The 21,533-nt window shown below is 35.2% G+C and overlaps 1 protein-coding gene across 1 annotated transcript in view; it reads right to left on the reverse strand.

The window, feature by feature from the left end:
• PPP1R12A (protein phosphatase 1 regulatory subunit 12A) overlaps positions 1-21,533 on the reverse strand; it is a 113,325-nt gene that overhangs the window by 26,511 nt on the left and 65,281 nt on the right. The window contains 11 exon segments of the mRNA XM_036400331.2: positions 1,183-1,359; positions 1,800-1,961; positions 3,339-3,461; positions 4,450-4,544; positions 5,331-5,546; positions 8,062-8,183; positions 12,267-12,424; positions 12,552-12,640; positions 13,109-13,183; positions 15,377-15,521; positions 17,335-17,494. Coding sequence (XP_036256224.1) covers positions 1,183-1,359; positions 1,800-1,961; positions 3,339-3,461; positions 4,450-4,544; positions 5,331-5,546; positions 8,062-8,183; positions 12,267-12,424; positions 12,552-12,640; positions 13,109-13,183; positions 15,377-15,521; positions 17,335-17,494 — 1,522 coding nt within the window.

Below are 21,533 nucleotides of genomic sequence, written 5' to 3' on the forward strand. Positions count from 1 at the left end.
ATGGAAAATGCAGGTTCTGACTACTGTAGCTATTGAAATTGATTGTTAGCACATGTGGACCCTTCCTGAATCATGGTGGGGAATAATAAAAACATAATCCACTTATCATAGAAGTTTTTTCATCTCAGTTTTGGGTAGGAAGGCAGACTACAGAAAACAGACTACCCTAATTAGGCCCCTATAAGGAATCTTGAAATGCTGCTGCCTTAAGTGAACCAAAAGAATCCAATTTTCTCCTGTAATAAAGAACAGCTTCATTACCTCCTTGAACATATAGAGATACACATATCTGGCACTGATACAGAAAGTACATTTTGAACCTACTACAGGAGCAACACACAAATCTGAACTTGCAGCAGGAGGGTTAAAGGATAAACATTTATAAGTATCCAGAAAAAGAAGAACAAAGGAAAGCTAACACGAATTACCAATCTTTTGAAATCTTATTTTTGCTTCCATAAATAGAAGGAAACAACTCTTTATGGAAACAAATATGCACCAATCTTAAGTCATCCGTCATATAACTGTAAACAGAAAAACCCACCATATTCTTAAAATAAGATTTACATCAGCTTCTTACTCATTCTTCATACTGAATATCTCTTAAAGCATTGCATTTAAAATTGTATGACTATCTTTCAAGTAGAAGAGACCCTAAATCATGCAATGAAATAAACAGAATGTGTTGGGTTCAATACTCTCTTCTCAATAATGTCAGGCATACAAAATGATTGGAAAACCGCTATGCTGTGACTTATTAGCATACTGCCAATGGCACACTACCTCAGTCTGCAGCAATGTAATTATAGTAATTAATGAATTAATTGATAATTTAATTCTTTTTAATTCAGTGTTTTTACAGAGTTGCATTACTGGTACTTCTAAGAGGACTCATTTAATCTGTTAAAATAAATAAAATCTGAAAATACCATATACCATATGAGTAACCAAGGCCAGTCAAAAACATAGAATATCACAGTTTAAATTTCATTAATGGTCTCTATTAGTACTAAGCTCTTAGATAAACTGAGGTACCAGTTGTTTCAATGCCCAGCAAGAAAACAACATTGCTTTACACCCCATACTGTTCAAATCTGTGGTAACCAACACATTCCTTTAAATAATAAATAAAAAGTAGAACTTTTGGGTAAGAGCAATATTACTCTTAGGACCTTTACACACCTCCGTCTCTCCCTGACCTCTGATGTTGAGGACACAGTGCCAGAAGTAGCTGTAGTCATGGCTGTAGTAGTGGCTGCAGCATTTACAACTGATGGTGCAACAGGAACGGTCACTGCTGTAGGAACACTGTCCTTTTCTTTCTCAGTACTATCCTCAGCCCACAAACGATTTGAGGTACTACAGCATAACAAGCAGCAACACAAAAAAAGAGAAAAGGAAACAGCTAAACAATGAAAGCACTTTACTAAACAACTAATAACATGTAAAATGAGGGATGGATTTTTTTTTAAGAAGCAAAGTGAGAAAGGTCTCTACTATGAAAGCTCAGCTTGAGCTATTAAATTGAATAAATTAAGAATTACCAGTTCACAATAATTGAACTTTTATTCTCCAGACCCTTCTAATATTTGATATATTTTTTATACCAACATGGCTTTCATGTTACAGTAGAAAGCCATTCACAATTTTTGAGCCAAATTGAATAAACTCAAAACAAATTTAACAGTAAAGTGAAAAAATCCAGAGCCCCAGGATCTACTAAACAAGAACGCATGCACATACATAAGCACACAGTAGACCTGACAAAAAAAAGGAACAAAATGTCCTGGTGCCATTACCTGCTTTGTACACCTGCTGAAGTAGAACCCGTTGTACTCTTTGTAGTAGTGTTTGTGCTGGCAGGCAGCGTTTTCTGAGGACCAGCAGAAGAGGTAACTGTTGATGCAGTACTTGGAACATTAGAACTTATCAAATCATCTTGTTTTCTACCAAAGGAGCCACTGAAGGAGAGACATGTACAATGATGGCATTTATTACTGATATTTACTCATTAAAATATCACCAAGCTGTGAATGATCTATTAAACTTCTGCCCATGTATTCTGTGCCTCAGTTCAGTCTTGGAAACTTCTGGTGCAAAAGAAGACTTTTTTCCATTTTTTCCTTGGCTAGGACTTTTAATTTATGATTTTGGAGGGCAGCACAAGTGTCCCTTAGTCCCAACCATTTCTTCACCAAAGAGGATAAAGAATGGAATCTCACTCGTTTATGTAAGAATGTCTTGATCAGATCTACTAAAGCATTCATATAGGGCCCCCAATGTCCCATTTTTAAACTGCTGTTTCACCCACACTGAATACCTCAGAAAATGCAGAACCTTACTGCACAGCTTGTCAGGAAAGAAAATGTCATCAATATCACTCCTCTTATAATTTGAAAGCAATTAAATATACTGCCCCATTTAAAAAAAAAATCTTTAATCATTCCCAGGAAGAATAACCTCCCACTCAGGTTTTTCCCTTGCTCTTCAAGCTATAAAGCAGATCCAATGGTTTACAAGAAATAAATATGCATTATGCCATATGAGACAGCCTGGTTACTGATAAAATCAATGTCAAGACTCAAAAAATTGCTAAGTATGTATCATGTACATCAGCAGCATGTACCAATATGCAGCTTCGTTATTTGACTCTTTTCCTTGATCTATTCATTTTAGCTATTTATTGCCCCACTAATTACAATGAAGAATTTGACTCACATAGCTACATTGAAACTACACAATGCAGCAAAGTTAATCATGTATTATATGTGCAGCATATGATTCCTCCTAAGAAAATTCTGCAAGTTAGGAACCAGCACACCTGAGAACTATTCTCGTATTTTCATAATTTACTTTGCATTCAAGTGAATTTTATGTATTCTATGATGCTGATACTCAACATAGGTATGGATATAATTTACAATTAAGGACAGCAGTCCAATACTTCCAAGACTGTCATGCAATAACCAGAATTCAACAGAGACAGTGTTTTCCCCCTTTTCATATACCAAGCAGAATTATACCTATTGCAACATTTTAAAAAATTGTCTTTGACTACTGAACTAATCTGGAAAGCGTCAAATGAACCCCAAACTGAAATAAACCACAGGAAAAAGCAAGCATCTAACTTTAATTACATAGATTAAAATCAGCCCAACCACTCCATCAGCATACAACTGCATGTTTAAAACCAGCACAACCATTGCAATACACACTTTGCAATTATTATGAACATGGCAATATGTCACCATTCAGTTCTAAATTGTCCTTACAAAATGATTCAGTGCTTGTTAACTTTTAAGCCTATTTTGATTAAAAAAAAAGAGAAAATCCCACACCTTTTTTGATAACTTGTGTTTAATGATGCAGGACCTTCATTCAAACTGTTTTTCTTGACATCTTCCTCCCATTTTCTCCTGGTGTAGGAACTGCCACCACGTATTGAACTAGCAGACGAATCCCTGTAAAAGAGATTTTAGTTTAGCAAACTCACATTAAAGAAGGAGGTTCTTGATGTGAGTTGAACAGGAGCTTTGAATTAAAATCCTGGAAAACACACTTAAACATAACTGAACAAGGAATAAAATTGCTTTTATGGACAATCGTTTTCAAGCCTGTGTGAAAAGATATTACGTTCATAGTAACACAATTAGAAATATAAGAAGAAAGCAGCATCAAAAGAAGACTGCTAAAGAGGATTTAATCAACATTAAATCAATTATTGCTTTTTATCTGTGGTCATTGCTAGCTTTGTTTTTCTCAAAAAAAGAACAAGATGTTTTTCTGTTTGCTCCTGAGATTATCCAGTGCAATAAGGGAAATCTACTTGGCTTTTTTAATAGCTGATTTGATGGCATTTTTCATTCTTTGATGTTATAAGAAGTTTAAAAGCTGGCAAGCCTTTAGAACTCATGATACTCTAAGACCAGCCTAAGTAGGCTTGCAGTAGCCATTCCTGAGGGGTCTGACATGTATCACTAGCTGACATGACTTCAGTCATAAGGAATTTCCAGGCTGTTGTTGCAGTTTATAGCAGCAAGGAATGACCTTGCAAAAAGCAACTTAGAAAAACTATCCCAAAAACTGACATGCAAAAACTGAATTTCTAATGAAAATACCAGCTCAAGATTTGAAGTTCAGACAATAGGAAGAATAAAACATGTCTTTCACAAAATTATACATAAGGAATCAGGTGTAGGAGGCAAAATAAAACAAAACTTTGAAAAGATGTATTCTATGTTCAGATAACCTTGGCCATCATAATGTACCTCTTTTGGCATGTAAATGTATGTTAGCACTTCTGCAGTTGCAAACAAATTGGTTTTCTGCATAATCTATACAGTCAGACAATGCTATAAATTAGCAAAGTTTTAAAATATCAAAGTTTGTCAGTCACTCTAAAATATTATTTAAATTTCATATTAAAAAGTTATATAACTTCATAGTCACCTGTTTTCTTTTTCATCAATGTCAGAGGTACTGGCCAGCCGTCTTGGTATTGTAGGTGCAACATATGCAAGTCGAGTTCCTTTTCCGTCTTTCTCCTGAAAGACATTAATTTTTTTGTTAATTGTTACTATTATTGATTATCTTGTCTGGAAAAGCATCATTATGCCAACTCTGACCATGTTCATTGTAACCCGATTATACAAATGAGTTTAAAGCTTTAGTTAAGTATCATAAAAGACTACAACAGGAAAATGAAGCTGCTAATGTTTCCATTCTCGTAATGCTAATGACTTATTTTTTTCTGCTTTGCTGCAGTACACTTCCAACAGTGATTCCTGAAAGCAACTGGTTCAGTATTTTTATATAGCACAGTACATTACTATTCTTAATCTTTAAATCATATAAACATTTGTATTTAAAATAGAAGCACAAATTTTATTTTGTTCAGCTACCAGAACAACACTTGGTTTAGCGTATCCATGTTTAGTTACAGAACCAATTTTTGAAAATAAAAAATCACTACAAAATGAAAATTAATACAAAAGAAACTTCTTTCATTTGTAAGATTCTTTCAGCATAATTCTCCAAGTGATGCAAATGCTATCAAATCTCCCATGTCCCCGAATTGTAAAAATGACTACTAGGTTTGCAAGTCCTAAAAAGGAATAAAATGCCAGATCTATGTACCAGGTCGACAGACATTGAAGGAGCATATCACACTTTGAGAGATACTATAAAGAAGCTCTGTAATTTAACTTTCTGGAATTTTAGTAAAGAACAGATGTGTACTACAATCTTACTTCTATAATATATCATTAACATCTAAACTAAGAAAGGTATAAGAATTCCTCAAAATGTTGTTTTATCCTGAAAATTATTACCTTTTCTTTGTTGTCCAGTGAAGAGGAAAGTCTAGGACTTGATGCAGAACGCATAACACCTGCAGAGTCCTTTTCTTTCTGAGCTTCTTTGGAAGCGGTAATCTCTGCAAGTGCACCATAACTACCAGTTTTTCTAAGACCCAACCTCCATGAAGCAGGAGATTCATCTTTCCTCTCTTCATCTTTGGGAGAAACCTTGGCTGTAGATGTTGGAAACTATAAAACACATGAAAATGAATTTACATTATTAATTTACGTTATCTATGGTAATTCACGCTCCTTGCAAAGATTCGAAAACACAAATGTTTTTAATAATCACAAGTGCTGAACTTGTACAGAAGTTGTAGTGAGAGGCAACCTATGCACTTTTCTCTTGAATTAGTCAATGGGATCAGAAATGTAAGGCTGGTCAAGGAATACCACTCTTATAAAAGTTAGCTTACAAAAACCCACACTTTGTAATACACGCTGTGAACTTGAGATAAAAACTTAGAAACATGCAAATCTGGTATTAACATTTTGATTAAATATGTTATTTTGCAACCTGTACATAAACCTGTGCACACAAGAACCTCACCATAGATTTTTCACCCTTATTGGGCACAAGAACAATGCCAGTTTTGCGCAAGCCCTGCCTCCATGATGCAGGATCTACTGACTCCACGACAGGCATGATAGGAGGAATGAAATCATACTAAAGCCAATTAAGACAAGACGAAGATGAAAATTGAAAAGAAGGAAAAGAGAAACCAAAGGTCGTTTTAACAACATATAGTTTGATCCTAGGTATATAGTAAGTAACTCTTCATTACAACACAAAAATACCAAAAAAGCAGTAAGAGACTTAAAACCATAGTAACAGATAAGAACTAAATGTAACACAGCATGTTTACCTCATTCAGAGACAGAATTACAGCTTGCACAGAAAAGAACAACAAAGCCTGTGACCTTACAAGGTCTGTGGCCTAAATCTTCACACTGTTGAGAATACTGGAAGATTCACACTAACATACCCCTCATCTTCTTACCATGTATCATTCATATCCCTGAATCACATCCCACATGCCAATAGCTAGCGTGGCTATCCTCCCAGACTTGCCTTACCTTCAGTACCTGCAGTCACAGAGCAGCAGACTGAAGGAAATCTGACTTTAGCTTAGTATACTGCATCTGCACCTCTTGGTTTGGCCATCTGTGATGTAAAAGCAGAAGTGCACCTACAGCACATCAGATGGTGCAGACCCAAAAAGGCAGGTGCAAGAATAGGTGCAAGATTACACACAGAGTGCTGCTTTACCTTCATTGGTAAAAACAGTTTAAAGCATTTTTGTTTATCGATAGAAGCTGTAACTGCTCCTTTAGATCACATGAACCTGCTATATTACAAGATAATAATTTTGATATAAAGTGCATTTATTTTATAGCTACAGAAGGCGCTGAGCTTTCCTAGTAATAGGAAGCTAACTACAGTTTATTTTTAGCCCTGCACCTTTTACCTAGAAGACCAAAATATAAACCATTAATTTCTGCATAACAGAATCAGAAGTGTATTGATGATTTATAAAAGCTTATAATTTAGCTTAAAATCAAGCTTATTTCCTCTCTTATGAAAATACTCCCCCATATCATTAAATCACACACCTGTACCTGTTACATTAAAGTATACTTTGTAAGATGAATCACTATTAGATTCTATTGTGAATATGGAAGTATAACCCCAGTAAGCTCCCAGGAGCAAAATACAATTCAGAGTAGTATGTCCTAGTAGTATGTCTTTTCTCTCTACTGTGGCTGCAGTGTATCATGGTTACCACTTCTCCTGAACATGCATTTCAGATGCATTAGTACAGGGCTCCCCTTTATGATGATGTGTACAGGAAATTTGTAAGGAATGACAAATGAAGATTTACTGGCTTACTATCCAGCTTGCTCTGATATTCTAAAAGTTGGATTTCTGACTATGCTTTCTTATCTACTGTAATTTTTTTCCCCAAGATACCTATCTTCCCCATACCAAGTAAAACTCAAGTTCATCCAAATAAACTTTTCCTGTAAAGTTACAAGCTGTAAAGGCTTCCAGCAAGCAATATGGCTTTGTTGGGTATGGCTTTGAGCTATGCATTGAATAAATCATGTGTCCCTATTATCTAGCTCTTCCATGAGGTCCTAACCATATTAAAACAGGGATGAGACCCACACAATTTTTTACTTCTTATTTCAGGTATAATTTTCAACTTCTCTGCCAAAATACTAGCTGAATACTTCAAAGGACTCCCAAAAGTCACATAGTCATGCCTGCCTCCCTTGAATTAAGTGCATCAGAAATACAGGTACTGAGAAACACAAGAACTGTAGGTTCTACAAATTCTGGAGGAGTTTGACATACAAAAGACTTTCAAAAGATGAAGTTTAGTTTCAGAAAATAGAAGAACTCCACTCACTATGCAACAGCATTTTCGTTTTCAGAATGATTTTACATTCAGCTATTTAATAGCTCTGTATTTTAGGTCCCTGTGCAGAATTAAAGTCATTCAAAATTAAAAAAAAATTAACAGCATCTGGGGAAGAACATAAAGTATTTTAAGAATCTGTGCATACTTTTCTCAATTCACTGGTTAACCAAATCTACTATTTACACTAGAATCAAAAAAGATATACTTACACAGAAAAAAAGAAAGAGAAAATCATAAGATTACAATATAATAGAAAATAAAAAGGTATTTTCTTTTACCTTCTTAACAGGTGATGTAGGTGCCCCTTGGCCACCAGCTACTGAGGGCGCCGTCACAGCAACTGATGCTGATTGTGTGCTTGTGGTATTTGCATTATTAGCTGCCAAGGTTTTGGTCTTATCTGCAAAATATTTACAACATTTAATCATCATTCTTCATTCACAATTTCATCACCTTTACAACACCTAACTGAATTTTCATCCAAGAAATTTGACAGTTAACTTTATGACCAGCATTTTATTATTTATTCCTCAGTGTTTTCTCCCTCACTCCTAATTTACATCTCAGCTAGGTCCACCTTCTTTTCCTAAACAGTTGTGCACACAGCATGCAACAATTATTTTGTATTCATCAGGTGTTACCACTCAGAGATGCAGAGACAGAGGTATGGAACCATTCAGGTTCAAAGTGACTCAGGAGATCACCTAATTTACCCTTCTGCACAAAGCCTATGAATCAGGTTGCTAAAGGCTTTGATGAGTCACATCTTGGAAACCTCTGGACATAGAGATTTCAGTCTCCCCACACAGCCTGCATTTCAGCATCTGGCTAATGACTTTATATAAAAACTGAAACAGGAGGAGATCTGTTAGCATCTCATCTGATCTCATTAATGCATATAAGTATCCCAAAGGCAGGTGTTGAGGATGGTGCCAGACTCTTCTTGGTGCTGGCCAGTGACAGGACAAGGAGCAATAGCCATAAACTAAAATACAAGGAGTTCCACCTCAATATGAGGAAGAACATTGAGGGTAGCAGAGTACTGGAAGAGGCTGCCCAGGTAAGTTGTGGAATCTCCCTCTCTGGAGACATTCAAAACCCACCTGGATGCTTTTGTGTGTAACCTGCTCTAGGGTCACCCTGCCTTGGCAGGGAAAGTTGAACTTGATTATTTCCAGAGCTCCCTTCCTACCCTGACTATCCTTGGATTCCATGATTCTGTAACAGTTAATTAAGTACAGAAGGCAGGTGCCAATTTAAAATGAAACCCTTATGCTCTGATAATTATGCACATTTGAGTTCAAAGAAATAATTAACTGTACAGAGAAGCACATCAGGAATTCTGGTCACCAGAATGACCTGAGACAGGTACTTGCCTTCCAGAGCACCAATTTACCATTTGCTTCATTCCTTCTTTGTCCCTTGTTTTTCTTACCCACATTTCACTGTTTACCTACCCAGTCTCTTCTGCTTTCTCCAAATTCCTTCCTCTGCCCATAGTTCATGAACCTTAACCCTTCTTACACAAACTCACAGAAAATGTCATGATTGAGATACAACAACTGCTGTCACTGCTTTTGCTTGAGCTTCATAATGTTACACCTCCCTTCTGTTTCGTGTATTTGAACTGCACATTCTTCAGGCTTGGATGTTGCCTCCTATTTATAAGCACAGTATGAAGCAACATGGGGGTTCATTCCCCACTGGTTTTGGCCCTACTAGAGACACATCTTTCCCTCTATGTGACCCACAGAGCCTGGGAGCAATTAATTTAGAAAGCATACAAGGTTTTCATGCAGTGTTCTTACAACTAACATTTAAATTCAATAAAGTACTGATATACAATTAGAAGTTGTGTAATTCACAGTATTGGTGTTACACACTTGTTTTAATTATGGACATAGTTGAACAGATGTTTTAAATGTTAGTTATGCAGTAAACAAATACAAATATAAATAGCTCACATGACCAACGGCCCTAGATGGAAAGTTCTTTTTAAACACAAGTGAAAAAAATGGGTGGTAAAATTCTAGGTTATAAAAAGCTGAACAAGGCAATGTGGACTGACAGTATGATTCGAGATGATGCACAGGCAGACCTGATAGAAATTTGTAAGTAATACATCTTTAAAATACACAGAAATGATTCCTTAAATTTTAGCTTTCAGTTTTCCAGGTTCTGTGCTGCAGTAGTATGTAACTCTGAACTTCACATAAAGTGTTAGCACCTTCTCCTAACAGTTCAGTTAGACAAAACAATCCTTTTCCAGCCTGAGAACCAAGAACACCATTGCAGCTTCAGGCCCAAAAGTTATAAACGGTGAACTGAGAAGAGCAATCTGGGAGAATGGGACTTCATAACCTGAAGCTGTAATTGGACAATTAACCCCAATATGTAAATGGACCAAAAGTTTTAAAAGTCTAAAAACTTGTGATCTGTTGTCCATCTTGGGTGTAGCCTTGGCCAGGCTCTTGTATACTGCCCAAAGTGTATCCTTTGAAGGCCTTTTAATAAATAACTACTTTATTCCTTTAACGCTGTCTAGCCTCTGTTCTAGGTGGCCTCTCAAGGCATCAGAAAAAGTTATCAGGAGTGAAAGCATGGAAGGAAAAAATGGATTTTTCACAACTGTGTTCTGAAATTATTTATAGAGCAGCAAGAACACAGTTGTATGCACGACTAAGCTGTTATGGACTAATTAAAAAAAAATTAGAGTACTTCAAAAAGAGTAAGTTACAAAACCTGAACTGATGAAAATTTTATTTTTTATCTTGTTTCCCGGTTATTTGCAATAAGCTACTTTCATATTCATGTTTTCCTTCTTGGTCTTACAGACAGAAGTGTATTTATATTTAAACTATATTCTCACATAACCAATGAAACAAAAACACAGGAAAACCTTTTAATTATCCCGAAAGTTTTGAAATCACCATTTCCACAACTTCAGAATACGGAACGCTGTTAAAATATTCCACAATCTGAATGCTCCTTATAATAATATTTTTCACTTGAAAAATCTTTCACTACCTTAAGCTGAATAATGGTAGAAAAAGGGGAAAGTAAAATCTTGGAACTTAAGAAATGTAGTTCTACAGGGAAAAGCTTCAAGTGTATCTTGCCAAATAAAGTATGATAAAGCCTTGTTGATATTAAAACCCCTGAAGTTTACATAAATTAATTCTTGTGTCACAGTCAGATTTTCCTGGCACGAACTACTGGCAATGAAGAGAACACAGTTACCAGAGTCATAAAGTTCAGCAGACATTACAGTCAGCTCAGTGACAGAGAAATTACTACATGTTATATATTATAAATAGTTTGAGTTTAGCAAAGCTCAATAAATAATGGATGCAAGTACACTAAGGTAAAAAAGTAATTACAAAGCCTGCCAGACACTTTTTTTTTCAGCTTAATATTGAAGTGCTGGATTATTTTAAACTACCAAAAAAAAAAAAAAAAAATTAAACCATAATAAAAAATTTGGTTTCACAAGTTATTTTTACTTCTATCTACATTAAATGCATTATGATAAATTGGCTAGCTCTGAAATACACTATTAGTCTTGTCTTTTCAGGTGTAGAAATTAGAATGTATTAAAATAAAAACTGATAGCTCACCAAACCCGGTTATTTTTCAAAGTTTATGTATAAAATATTAACAGGCTGTTTCGAATGACATCCTTGTCTATGAACTGTACTGCTGCATTGCAATTCTAATATTCTTTATTAGGATTAAACATACATCTTTAAACACTTATTGTCAGACACTTGTTTTCTGGTTTGAAAGGAAAATATACACATTGCTCTTTTATTAGTACTTACTGCTCTGATAATTGTTCAAGAAAAAAACAACCCACTAATTCTATTTCTCAGGAGAAAAAAACAGAGTAATGTGCAGACAATGCAAAACTTTTCAAAGAACATTCCTCTTGAAGTCATATATGAATTAACAGTCAACATTAAAATAATACATTTAAAAGTTTATCTCAGAACACACTGAAAATATATGCACTACTACTTTATGAATACCTGAGCCAGATTAAGTAGTAATTACTTCAAGATGATAAGAACAAATGAGAATGTTTGCACTTCTTCTGATCCAATCTCTGCACCAGTTCCACAAGCAAATACTGCTAAGAATTCTTCCTCTCTAATTTGACCTTCTAACTTTTTCAATGTTTCTGACATGCTACTTCAGGCTGATATTGTTTTATCTATGTAACAGCATCTATTTGTTAAGCAGCCAATCAAGAAAGCTGGCTAATAGCTTTAACCTAAGTAGCTACCAGTGAAGACATCCATTTGATACATCTGTTATGACTCAACTTTAGACATCTACAAACTTACTTTCAAATAACCGGAAACTTAGTGAAATACAGAAGAATAAGAGAGATGTAACATACTTAACTCTGTATCATGTGATATTAAACAAGTAAATGTATAAAGTAAATATTTAATGAAATGCAATGCTCCAAATAACATACCTGCCTCTGCTTCAGATTCTGAGTCATCATCTTCTTCCTCTTCACTAGAACAACTGGATTCATCCTTCTTTCCTTCTTCTTCTTCATCTGCTTTCTCTTGCTCCAGAGACTCTATACTAGATGCATTCTTTTCTTGCTCCATAATCAGCGTCTCCTTACTGAGTTTGTAAAGAGAAGTATTTACTAAGTACTGAAAAAATTTACTAAAGCCTGTCAAGTAGGACTTTGTGACAGTTTTAAAGTCATCTTTTTAAAGACTTGATAATTTTTCTTATTTTTACTTACTTTTTAAATGTTTTCTGTGTCTGATTATTATCCATGTTGGCTGTGGATTCAATTAGGGGAGATTTCTTTTCACGTTTTTCACTATGAAGCTTGAAAACAGAAAATGATGCAGTTTAATTGTTAGAATGGCATCAGTGTGACAAAATAACAAATGGAGGGGAATTTCTAAATACTACAAACACTAGAATGTGTAAAAAATTTCAAAAAGTATGAATGTTCAAAGCTCTAAAAATCTTAGAAACTGTTATTCCAAGTAAGATGCTCATTGTTGATACTTTGGATCATAAAATGCCCACTGGACAAGGCAAGTTGTAGATTGCCTTTTTTCTTCCAAGGCTTTTTTGGCCACCATAGGTGACAAGTAAAGGCATAAAAGACCTTTTGAGATGACTGTGGCATCACCTGAATTGAAACCCTGAATTTAAAACTTTACTTTTAATTTATATCCTGCCCTGAGGTGGATACCATAATCATATGTATATTAAAATGAAACATACATACATATATATATATATATATATATATATATATATATATATATTATGTGCAAGGCCTACCAGATTCTGCTTCTTTTGTAACTCTTCTAAATATCCTAGAATATCTTCATCTGCCACATCAAATGCTGTCTGGCCCTGGAGAAAGGGAAGAAGTAAAACCCCGTAATTGTACAACAGACTTTAAATATATGGGACTACGATGTCTTCTCATCACATGATGATGCAGGTTAAGGAGAACGTTTAGAGAGAGAAATTGGAAAATATGAATCAAGCTCTACTGCAAACTGTTAGTCTGTCAGTACTTGAAAACAATTTTGCAATATTCCCTTTTTTTGGGTGGGGTGGGGAGAAATTAAAAAAAACCACTTATACCTGATGAGTAAACACATTTTTAAGTGATAAAAGACATGACAATAAAATTTTACTATTGTTTGAAGGAAAAAAAGAACACCATGAATGAAAAGTAGATCGATGAATATAATCTCACAGTATTACTGCCAAACAACTGTTCACAATGGCAAGTTGAATTGATGGATCCTGAGCAGTTCAGTATCCTGCCCATCTTAGACTATCACATACAGCTTGATTTTTTAAGTTTTAATGATTTAAAGGAGTTGCACTAAATTTAAGCAGTCATGCACTCACAGTTTACAGCAAAACTCTATTTTACAATTTACATTCTATTTTATAAAAGATCTGGTACAACCACTTGTTATTTCTCCCTAGGGTATGATTTCCATGGCACATATACTTGAAGGCTGGAATCTAGGCAAAGTCCTGTATTCACTGGCATAAATGCAACTGCATCAACATGCTGGGTGGATTTACTGAGATGTTGGGGGAGGATCATGACAAGATCATTGTACTTCATATGTAAAGAAGTACATATTGTACTTCTGTACAATAACCAGTAATGAAAACAGAGCAGTCATTTAAAAGTGGCCACAGCAGCTTGTAAAAATAATGAAAGGTGCTCCTGTTTGTCTGTGCTTATTTCAGTGTCTCAAAATGTTAACTAAAGGCAAACTTATTCCTACTTACACTGTGAAGACTATCTTAACTGGTTAGAAATGATGAACCATTAAACTACTAATTCTGATCATACAGCAGAAGCACATGCACCTTTCAACAAGAATTAGACAAAACAGCTTGAGGTCTTCTACCATGTGAACTATTATCACAAGTTTATATTTGCATTATAACTACAGTTTTTAATGTGGCCTTCTACTTTCAGGTAGCTGTTAGGTGGTAATTAGACCAACTATGACCACAAAAAGTCACTTTGCAGAAAACTGTTGCAGTTGGAAGGTTACATCTTAAATCAAATCTGCAACAGCTGATAGCTGAAGTCAGGTGCCTAAACAATAATGGCTGAGTTCTCTGAGATGCTAAGCACATACAACTGAAACCAAATTCAGAGCTTTCAATCCCCATATCTCCGAAAGCAAAATGCTTACTAGCTTACTTAAAAACAGGCAAATCTTTCCTAGCTTGCAGAAACAACTCCATATGCAAAAAAAGCTGATATGTCTGTATGCCTCCTTTTTTCTTATTCTTGTCCAGTGGATTTGAATGTACTAGAGAGTGCTCTCTAGTGCATAACATCCACACTTTCACAACCTCAGTAAAAAACATCTAACACATACATTGGAAGGAGAACAGAATCTATCTGTAAAACACACTACGAAGAGAAGAATGAGAGCTCAGCACTTACATGGCTGAATGAAAAGGTTTGGATCCTTTTGATGGCTATGTGAACTCATGAACATATTTATGTCTACTGGGAGCAAGATCAGCAAGCCACACAGGCCATTGCATGAAAGTCAAAGAAATAGAGCTTAGGAAGCATTGAGGTTATGTCCAGGGGGTGCAGAGCTGCCTACAGCTTTCTTCCACCACACCCAAATCAGCATAATATAGTGACAACTCTTCAATATACCAACACAAACTGATTTTAAGAGTTAAAACACTAGCCAAAGGCACCATCATCATCTTCAGAGATCAAATAAAAGCCTGTAATGTAATCCATCAAGTCACTAATTTTGTACCTCTGAAATGCCAACAAACTCTTTCAATTATTAATTTCCATGTCAAAGATTGAATGGATCATTTAATACACAGCTAAGCATAAAGCTGGCCTTTAAATTAATTTAGACAATCAGAGAATTTAGTTCTGAACACAACCATGCTGTTTTGACAACACATGCATTATATAAAGCTCCACGGACAGTAAACAGCAGTTTATCATCACTTTTCTTACCCTGGCTTCTAAAGTCACTTTAGAGACCAGAACTTTGTATCTTGACAAGGATTACATAAAAATCCTACCACTTTGTTGACAGCCTCCATATCACATAGGTTTTCCACTAAAATGCGACATGCTTCTTCTTTACCCCAGTGAGCAGCAGCATGAAGTGGTGTCCAGCCATCATAATCTTTAATATTTACATCGTAGTGAGCCTGTATTAAAAGCCTGAAGAAATTAAAGAAATAGATCTTGATACTGCTGACAGGGATAAATAAATTTTCGTAAAAATTGTAAAACTGCTCTATGGTAATATATTTCTCTTTTTTTTCTCACAGATATTTTCGTTGGGCTACTGACAATTGATTAATTTTACTTCTCACAGAAACATCTGCCTTTTCATTGTTTAGCAGGTGTGTATACATATTTTAAGGAAAATTCAAGAAAAACAGCCTTTTCCATTTTCTCCTCTATTCACTTCCTCTCCAAAGACCATTGTTTCTACAGTTAGATATTCTTTGTACATGCGGTAATAGGCAAAAGGCTTTTTAAGGAAAAGAGTTGCAAAATGTAAAAAATTGTTAGATACAGTGTTCTTATTAGTAAACTATTAAAACCTCCTTCCATTCTAAAAATAGCTGTTTGAAACTTTCACTTCCTGTCATTAACTTTTTGCAAAAATCTACTGTTTACATGCTTCAACTGCTCTCTGAGAGGGAGCAGAGTTCCTCAAAGAGAGGACCTGCTGTTCTGCCTGCATTCAGGACTCACATTCATCATGCTTCTCAGGTAAGCATCAAAGTGACAAAGGACACTTAACCCATCAAGTATTTTTATGTAAAGAGCTGTCTGAACCACTGTTCATAATCGTTAGAAATCACATAAGAACAAAATTTTTTTTTTCAAAAAATTCTCTCAAGTTTCTCAAGAGCCAATATACTTATAGTAATATCTCCAATGAGTCAACTTTCACACATGCTGAGCTGCAAATCTTGCAGTCTTGCATCCAATACAGAGCACACATTTTTGATAATTGCAGCAATCACAAAAATTGGCTGCACATATGTTTTGCCTCTCCTAGGAGAAATATACAGACTGGACTACAAAAAAGCACAGTAACGGAGGGTGCTAAAAAATGCCCAAACAGTTATAGATACAACTCCCTTACAGACACCTGCCACTCTAAAACAAAAATTCCTTTTTTTCAACAGAATAATTTGTCTCCATCGTGTTGAAGCATCAGGGTTTTTTGAAACAGAACTCCCATTCAAGAAATTGCTCTGCAGACCTTAAACACATCAATACTCACAGTCAGGATGCGTGTTCATTTTCACTTATGTTACAGTTTGTAAGAACTCCTAGCACTGCTAAAGCAGTCAATTAAATTTACAATCACATTAAAGCAATGTATTACTAATTATGCTTTACTACAAAAAGAGTAAAGCTTTGATGAAAAAGAAATTAAATATGTTACAATATATAATATTACATGATATAATATGATATTACATTAATGAAAAGCAGTGAATTAGAGGACATCTGAAGCCTAAAGCTTTCCAGGGAAGATTTCAAGAGTCATTGAATTGAATTTTAAAAACATCATCAAAACACAAAGTTAAATTATCTGGTTTTTAAGTGTAAAAACTTTTAGCCTGAATTACAAACTCTGCTTTATGTATGGAAATAAATATGGTGTCCTGAAAATATGCACCAACCAGGATGCTAACTGGCATTATAAAAAGCTCTTAAGCTTGTTTACATAGCTGCCTTTCGAAACAGGGAAGTTTTTAATCAACTTTCTTCTCTTACAATTAAGTATTTAGGTTCAACATGTATACTGTATTCATATTTTGAATGACTTAAATAGAAAGCTAACCACATCACGATTTATGAGCACTTGAAAACACCAAATCAAGCACTGAGCATAGATTGTTCTAGAGACTGGGATTTTCAAAATACACTCCCTAAATGTTAGAAGTGCCCAATTCCAAGCAGCATTACATCAAAACAATAAAATATGAAAAAGCTAAACCACACTTACTTTAAGACTTCTGTATAGCCCTTAGCAGCAGCTACATGAAGTGCTGTACCACCAGATTTTGCATGCCTGACATCATTTATATGGCCACTGTTGAGCCACTGTCTTGCATCTCTTAGCATTATTCGTTCTTCTTCTTTTCGAGCTGATTCTATATCAACCCCTAATTCAGACAGGGAGGGGGAGAGCGGAAGAGAAGACACAAAATATTTTAGTTCAAATATTTCATTTCAATTATATAACAAATTTTATGCCACATTTATATGATACAGTAAAAAGCCCCTAAACCTGAATAATGTTCAGTTAGATACGTATATTTTTTGGAAGATGAATTCCAAGGCTACGGAAACATCCAACACTGTGGGACAGCTTGCATAATGCCTTTTTTAACAAAAGGAGGGGCTGGGTGGACAAAGTATTATAAATAAATAATAATAAAATCAATCTAGTAAAACTCTTCAAACTCATTCTTCTAAGAATGTCTACCATCACACTAATAACTACTGAAGCAACCTGATAAAAAAAGAGAAAAATTATATTTTAATTTTCTAAGCACCAAAAACCAAGTCTGTGTTGATGTAGCTGTACAGAGTAGAAAACAGCTGAAGTTGTTTTACAAACAGATCTCTATGGGAAGAGAAACAATCTTGCTTCTTAACAGTGATGACAAAATGGAGCTATACCTTCTATACTTTCCAAAGCATGAATCACAAACCTTTTACACAAATAGACAACAATTTGGATATTGCACTTTCATAGCTCTACTAAAAAAACACCCAAAACACTGAAAACTTTTTACAGCATGTCTCACAAAAAAAAAAAAAAATTATACACTGATGGAAAGGGAGAAACACAGTCTATCATCATAATACCTACAAGTATATGCATCAGGTTAAACAAATGGAAATAAATTCCAGACCCTGAAAGGGTAATACAAACACATTATTTGCAAGCATTTTTGTAAGTACTACTTAAAAACATAGCAGGAGAGAGATCTTGAACTATGCAGGAGCATAATTCTAGCAATGATGGCTGAAAGGTGACAACTCATAAGGAAAAGCAATTTAGAAACTGTGATCATCAAGAGCACAAACTGTACATGGGTTGACCTCTATCAGAAAATCAGTGGCCCAACCCTCAACAAAATGTTTTTATGTGTATGATTTCTCTAATCTTACACACTGGTATGCAGGGATTTAAGAGATATATACTGTAAAACTTAATGCTAAAGACAATCAAAAGATAAATCTTCACTTAGTACCATAAAGTAATTGAAGCAAGTTAAATAGTCAGTGTTCTGAGGACTTGACCAAACCCCTAGACTCATTCAATAAATTGCCCAGCAAAACCATTTTAATCTTGACAATTTAGGTAAAAAATTAATAGAATTACATTTTATCAGAAACAGACGAAAAACCATAATCTGGATGTTGAGTCTCCAAGATGCAGGAAGACATACAAGGCTGTTGAAGGACTCAGCAGAGGAAAAAGCTGAAAAACTTTCCAAGTATGACAAATATGAAGAGTTAAGACCAGGAACTCTGAATCTATAATACACTGATAGTCACACATTCTCATTCCTTAGGAAGCTCCTACATATTGATAGGTGAACTACTAACTTCATGGGCATGAGCATCTGCTTTCCTTTCAGAATGACACAGCAGTGACCAGCAGATCCTGGCACAATACTCTACAATACAGTCATTTACATGTCAGTGTTGCCTGCAAAATACTACTATATAAATAAATACTGTATATTTGACAATCTCTTAGTCACATTTATGTCCATTCCCTTTTTTGTATGCTCAAAGTCCAACTGTGAATCCTTATCAGCATGAGTAACCTTCTCCACCTGAAGAATCTGAAAAAACTCCTATCAGTGTAAAACTGTTATTTACATATCTGTTTGTTCTGAGGCACTTTGGTATAAAGGAAGAACAGAGTAAAAACTCATTCCAGACCCTGATCTTGTGAGCTTCTAAGGGGTCACATCTAAGCTTACTTTCCAGACGGCCCTAACAACCCAGATTATTATGTCAAAACAGCAATGCTTTGCAGAAAAAGTAACTAATACTCAATACAGACTTCCATTAATATCACAAACTACTGCATTTCTGAAGCCCAAACAAAACATTATGGTTACAGAGGAGTAATGGCTGTATCAATACATTATTTCACAAGACAGTTAATTTCTGGTCATATTTCAACAGAAGAAAGTACCAGAATCTTGGCAATCTAAATAAAACATTCCACATTGGTAACGGGAGTGAAAATGGGAATTAAAATTTGTGGCACAGAAAAAAAGTTGTGCTCTGAGATAAATACAATTCCCATTATTAACAACAGAAAATGGAATGTAAACAGCCATAATTATACCTTGTATGGGCTTTTCTCCTTCCTTTTGTTTTCCAGACCAGGGGAAAAGAAAATGCTCATCATCTGTTTCCAACCCTTTCTCCCGACGGCCCATAGATGGCAATGCGCTGCCTCCCAGCTCAGCCTCAGACACAGCACTCGCTTACACCACCAGTGCACTTAACCTCTCTGGCAGCCTAACAACTTATATCATTAATGATTTATTGCTAAATGCTTCCACTTTTTTCTGATCAACAAGTTTTACTCAACAGCCCAAATCAGGTTTGAAAACAGTGTGCCATTCAGTGAGCATTTAATGAAAATTCAGCATAAATTTAACTGCTGAATCATTGTTTCAGGACGACTCAGCCATATAAAGGCATGTTTTATAGATACTGCAGGGAAGACGAACCCACTTTTTACTTCATGAAGTGAATGTTTATATACAAATGTAATAGTTTGCATTTTATCCATATAAACAAATCTGAGTTCAGCAATACATCTGGGACAGTCTTTTTACATCACCTATAATTAAGAATGAGGAACATGTGTTTCTCCTTGGAACAGGAGTGACCATTCTGATAGTTACTGAATAAATAGCTACTACACTGAACCCCTGATTCACCTCACATCACCTCTCCCCACTAACTGACCTTGTGAGAATGTTTCCTATAATTCAAAATAACTGCTTAAGCAGTTAAAATAATTTTAAGAGGCCATCTGACAATCAATAGCTAAAAAAGTCACTTCAAATCATTATACGTAACCCCACTCGAGCCCTGAGGAGAGACAACATTTAAAACTGGCCAGGGCTGGCCAGGACTAAAACCATATCTCTTCCAAGTCTGCTGGTTTTCACCAGTGCAAATGAAAACTTTACTGGTAAAAGACAACTTCCACAACTCTGTGTTAAAACACTGCAGAGTAGAAACATGACAGGTCACAATGAGAAACTTAATAATATTTTTGATGAAGCTAAATGATTTTGAGAATTGCAGTGGCCCCTTATATATACATGGGACTGACCAATGCAAAAGATAGTAGTCATATGGAGGAACAACAAAAGTCCTTGATAAAGAGCTTTTATAACACACAAAATAGTTTAACCATATGGAGTGCAAACAGAACAGTTGTTCAGCACTACTCTGGAATAATTTCCATTAAACACCTGATTTTGTTATCTGTGAAGTGTTTGTAACTGGGTCAAAAAAATCTTTACACCTTACTGGAGCATGTAATTTCCCTTCTCATAAATTACAAAGCTAAGGAAGGTTTTAAGCTTAAAAAATAATTAATCTAATAATTCTCTATTGAAGATTAGGGTAGAAAAATATTTTCCTAATTATCAGAGTGGTACAGCTTCAGTTACAGGATAGCTATTCCCTTAGTTCACAATTCCTGCACACTCCATCATGTCAAGTCATTCTATTTGCTCAGCAGGACACAAGAAGACACAGGCACAGAAAAGGCACCTGACCCTTGGTGCAATTTAGAGGTGTAGCATGTGGGGATCTGAATGACTAAAGTCAAACAGACACTCGATAATAATACTAAAAAATCTTTATTCTTTAATGGCCAACACTCATAACAATAGAACCTGTGTAACAAGATTATTTTGTATCACTAACCAACTCCTCTCTAGTCAGATCAGACCTTGGAGCCTGAGTATTAAAATAGGATGAGGAAAACATTGAAGATCCTTCCTTTTATTAAGCCTCTAATGTCACACAGAACTGAACTGTATTGTATTCTATGATTTATTTTGTGCATTTAGTGTCTCTAGAGGCTTCCACATTTTGTCCTGTAATAAGACATGTCCTTAAAATACAGCTTGATAGCTGCTAAAA

This window comes from Molothrus ater, chromosome 5 (genome assembly GCF_012460135.2).
Source record: "Molothrus ater isolate BHLD 08-10-18 breed brown headed cowbird chromosome 5, BPBGC_Mater_1.1, whole genome shotgun sequence".
NCBI classification, from domain to species: Eukaryota; Metazoa; Chordata; class Aves; order Passeriformes; family Icteridae; genus Molothrus; species Molothrus ater.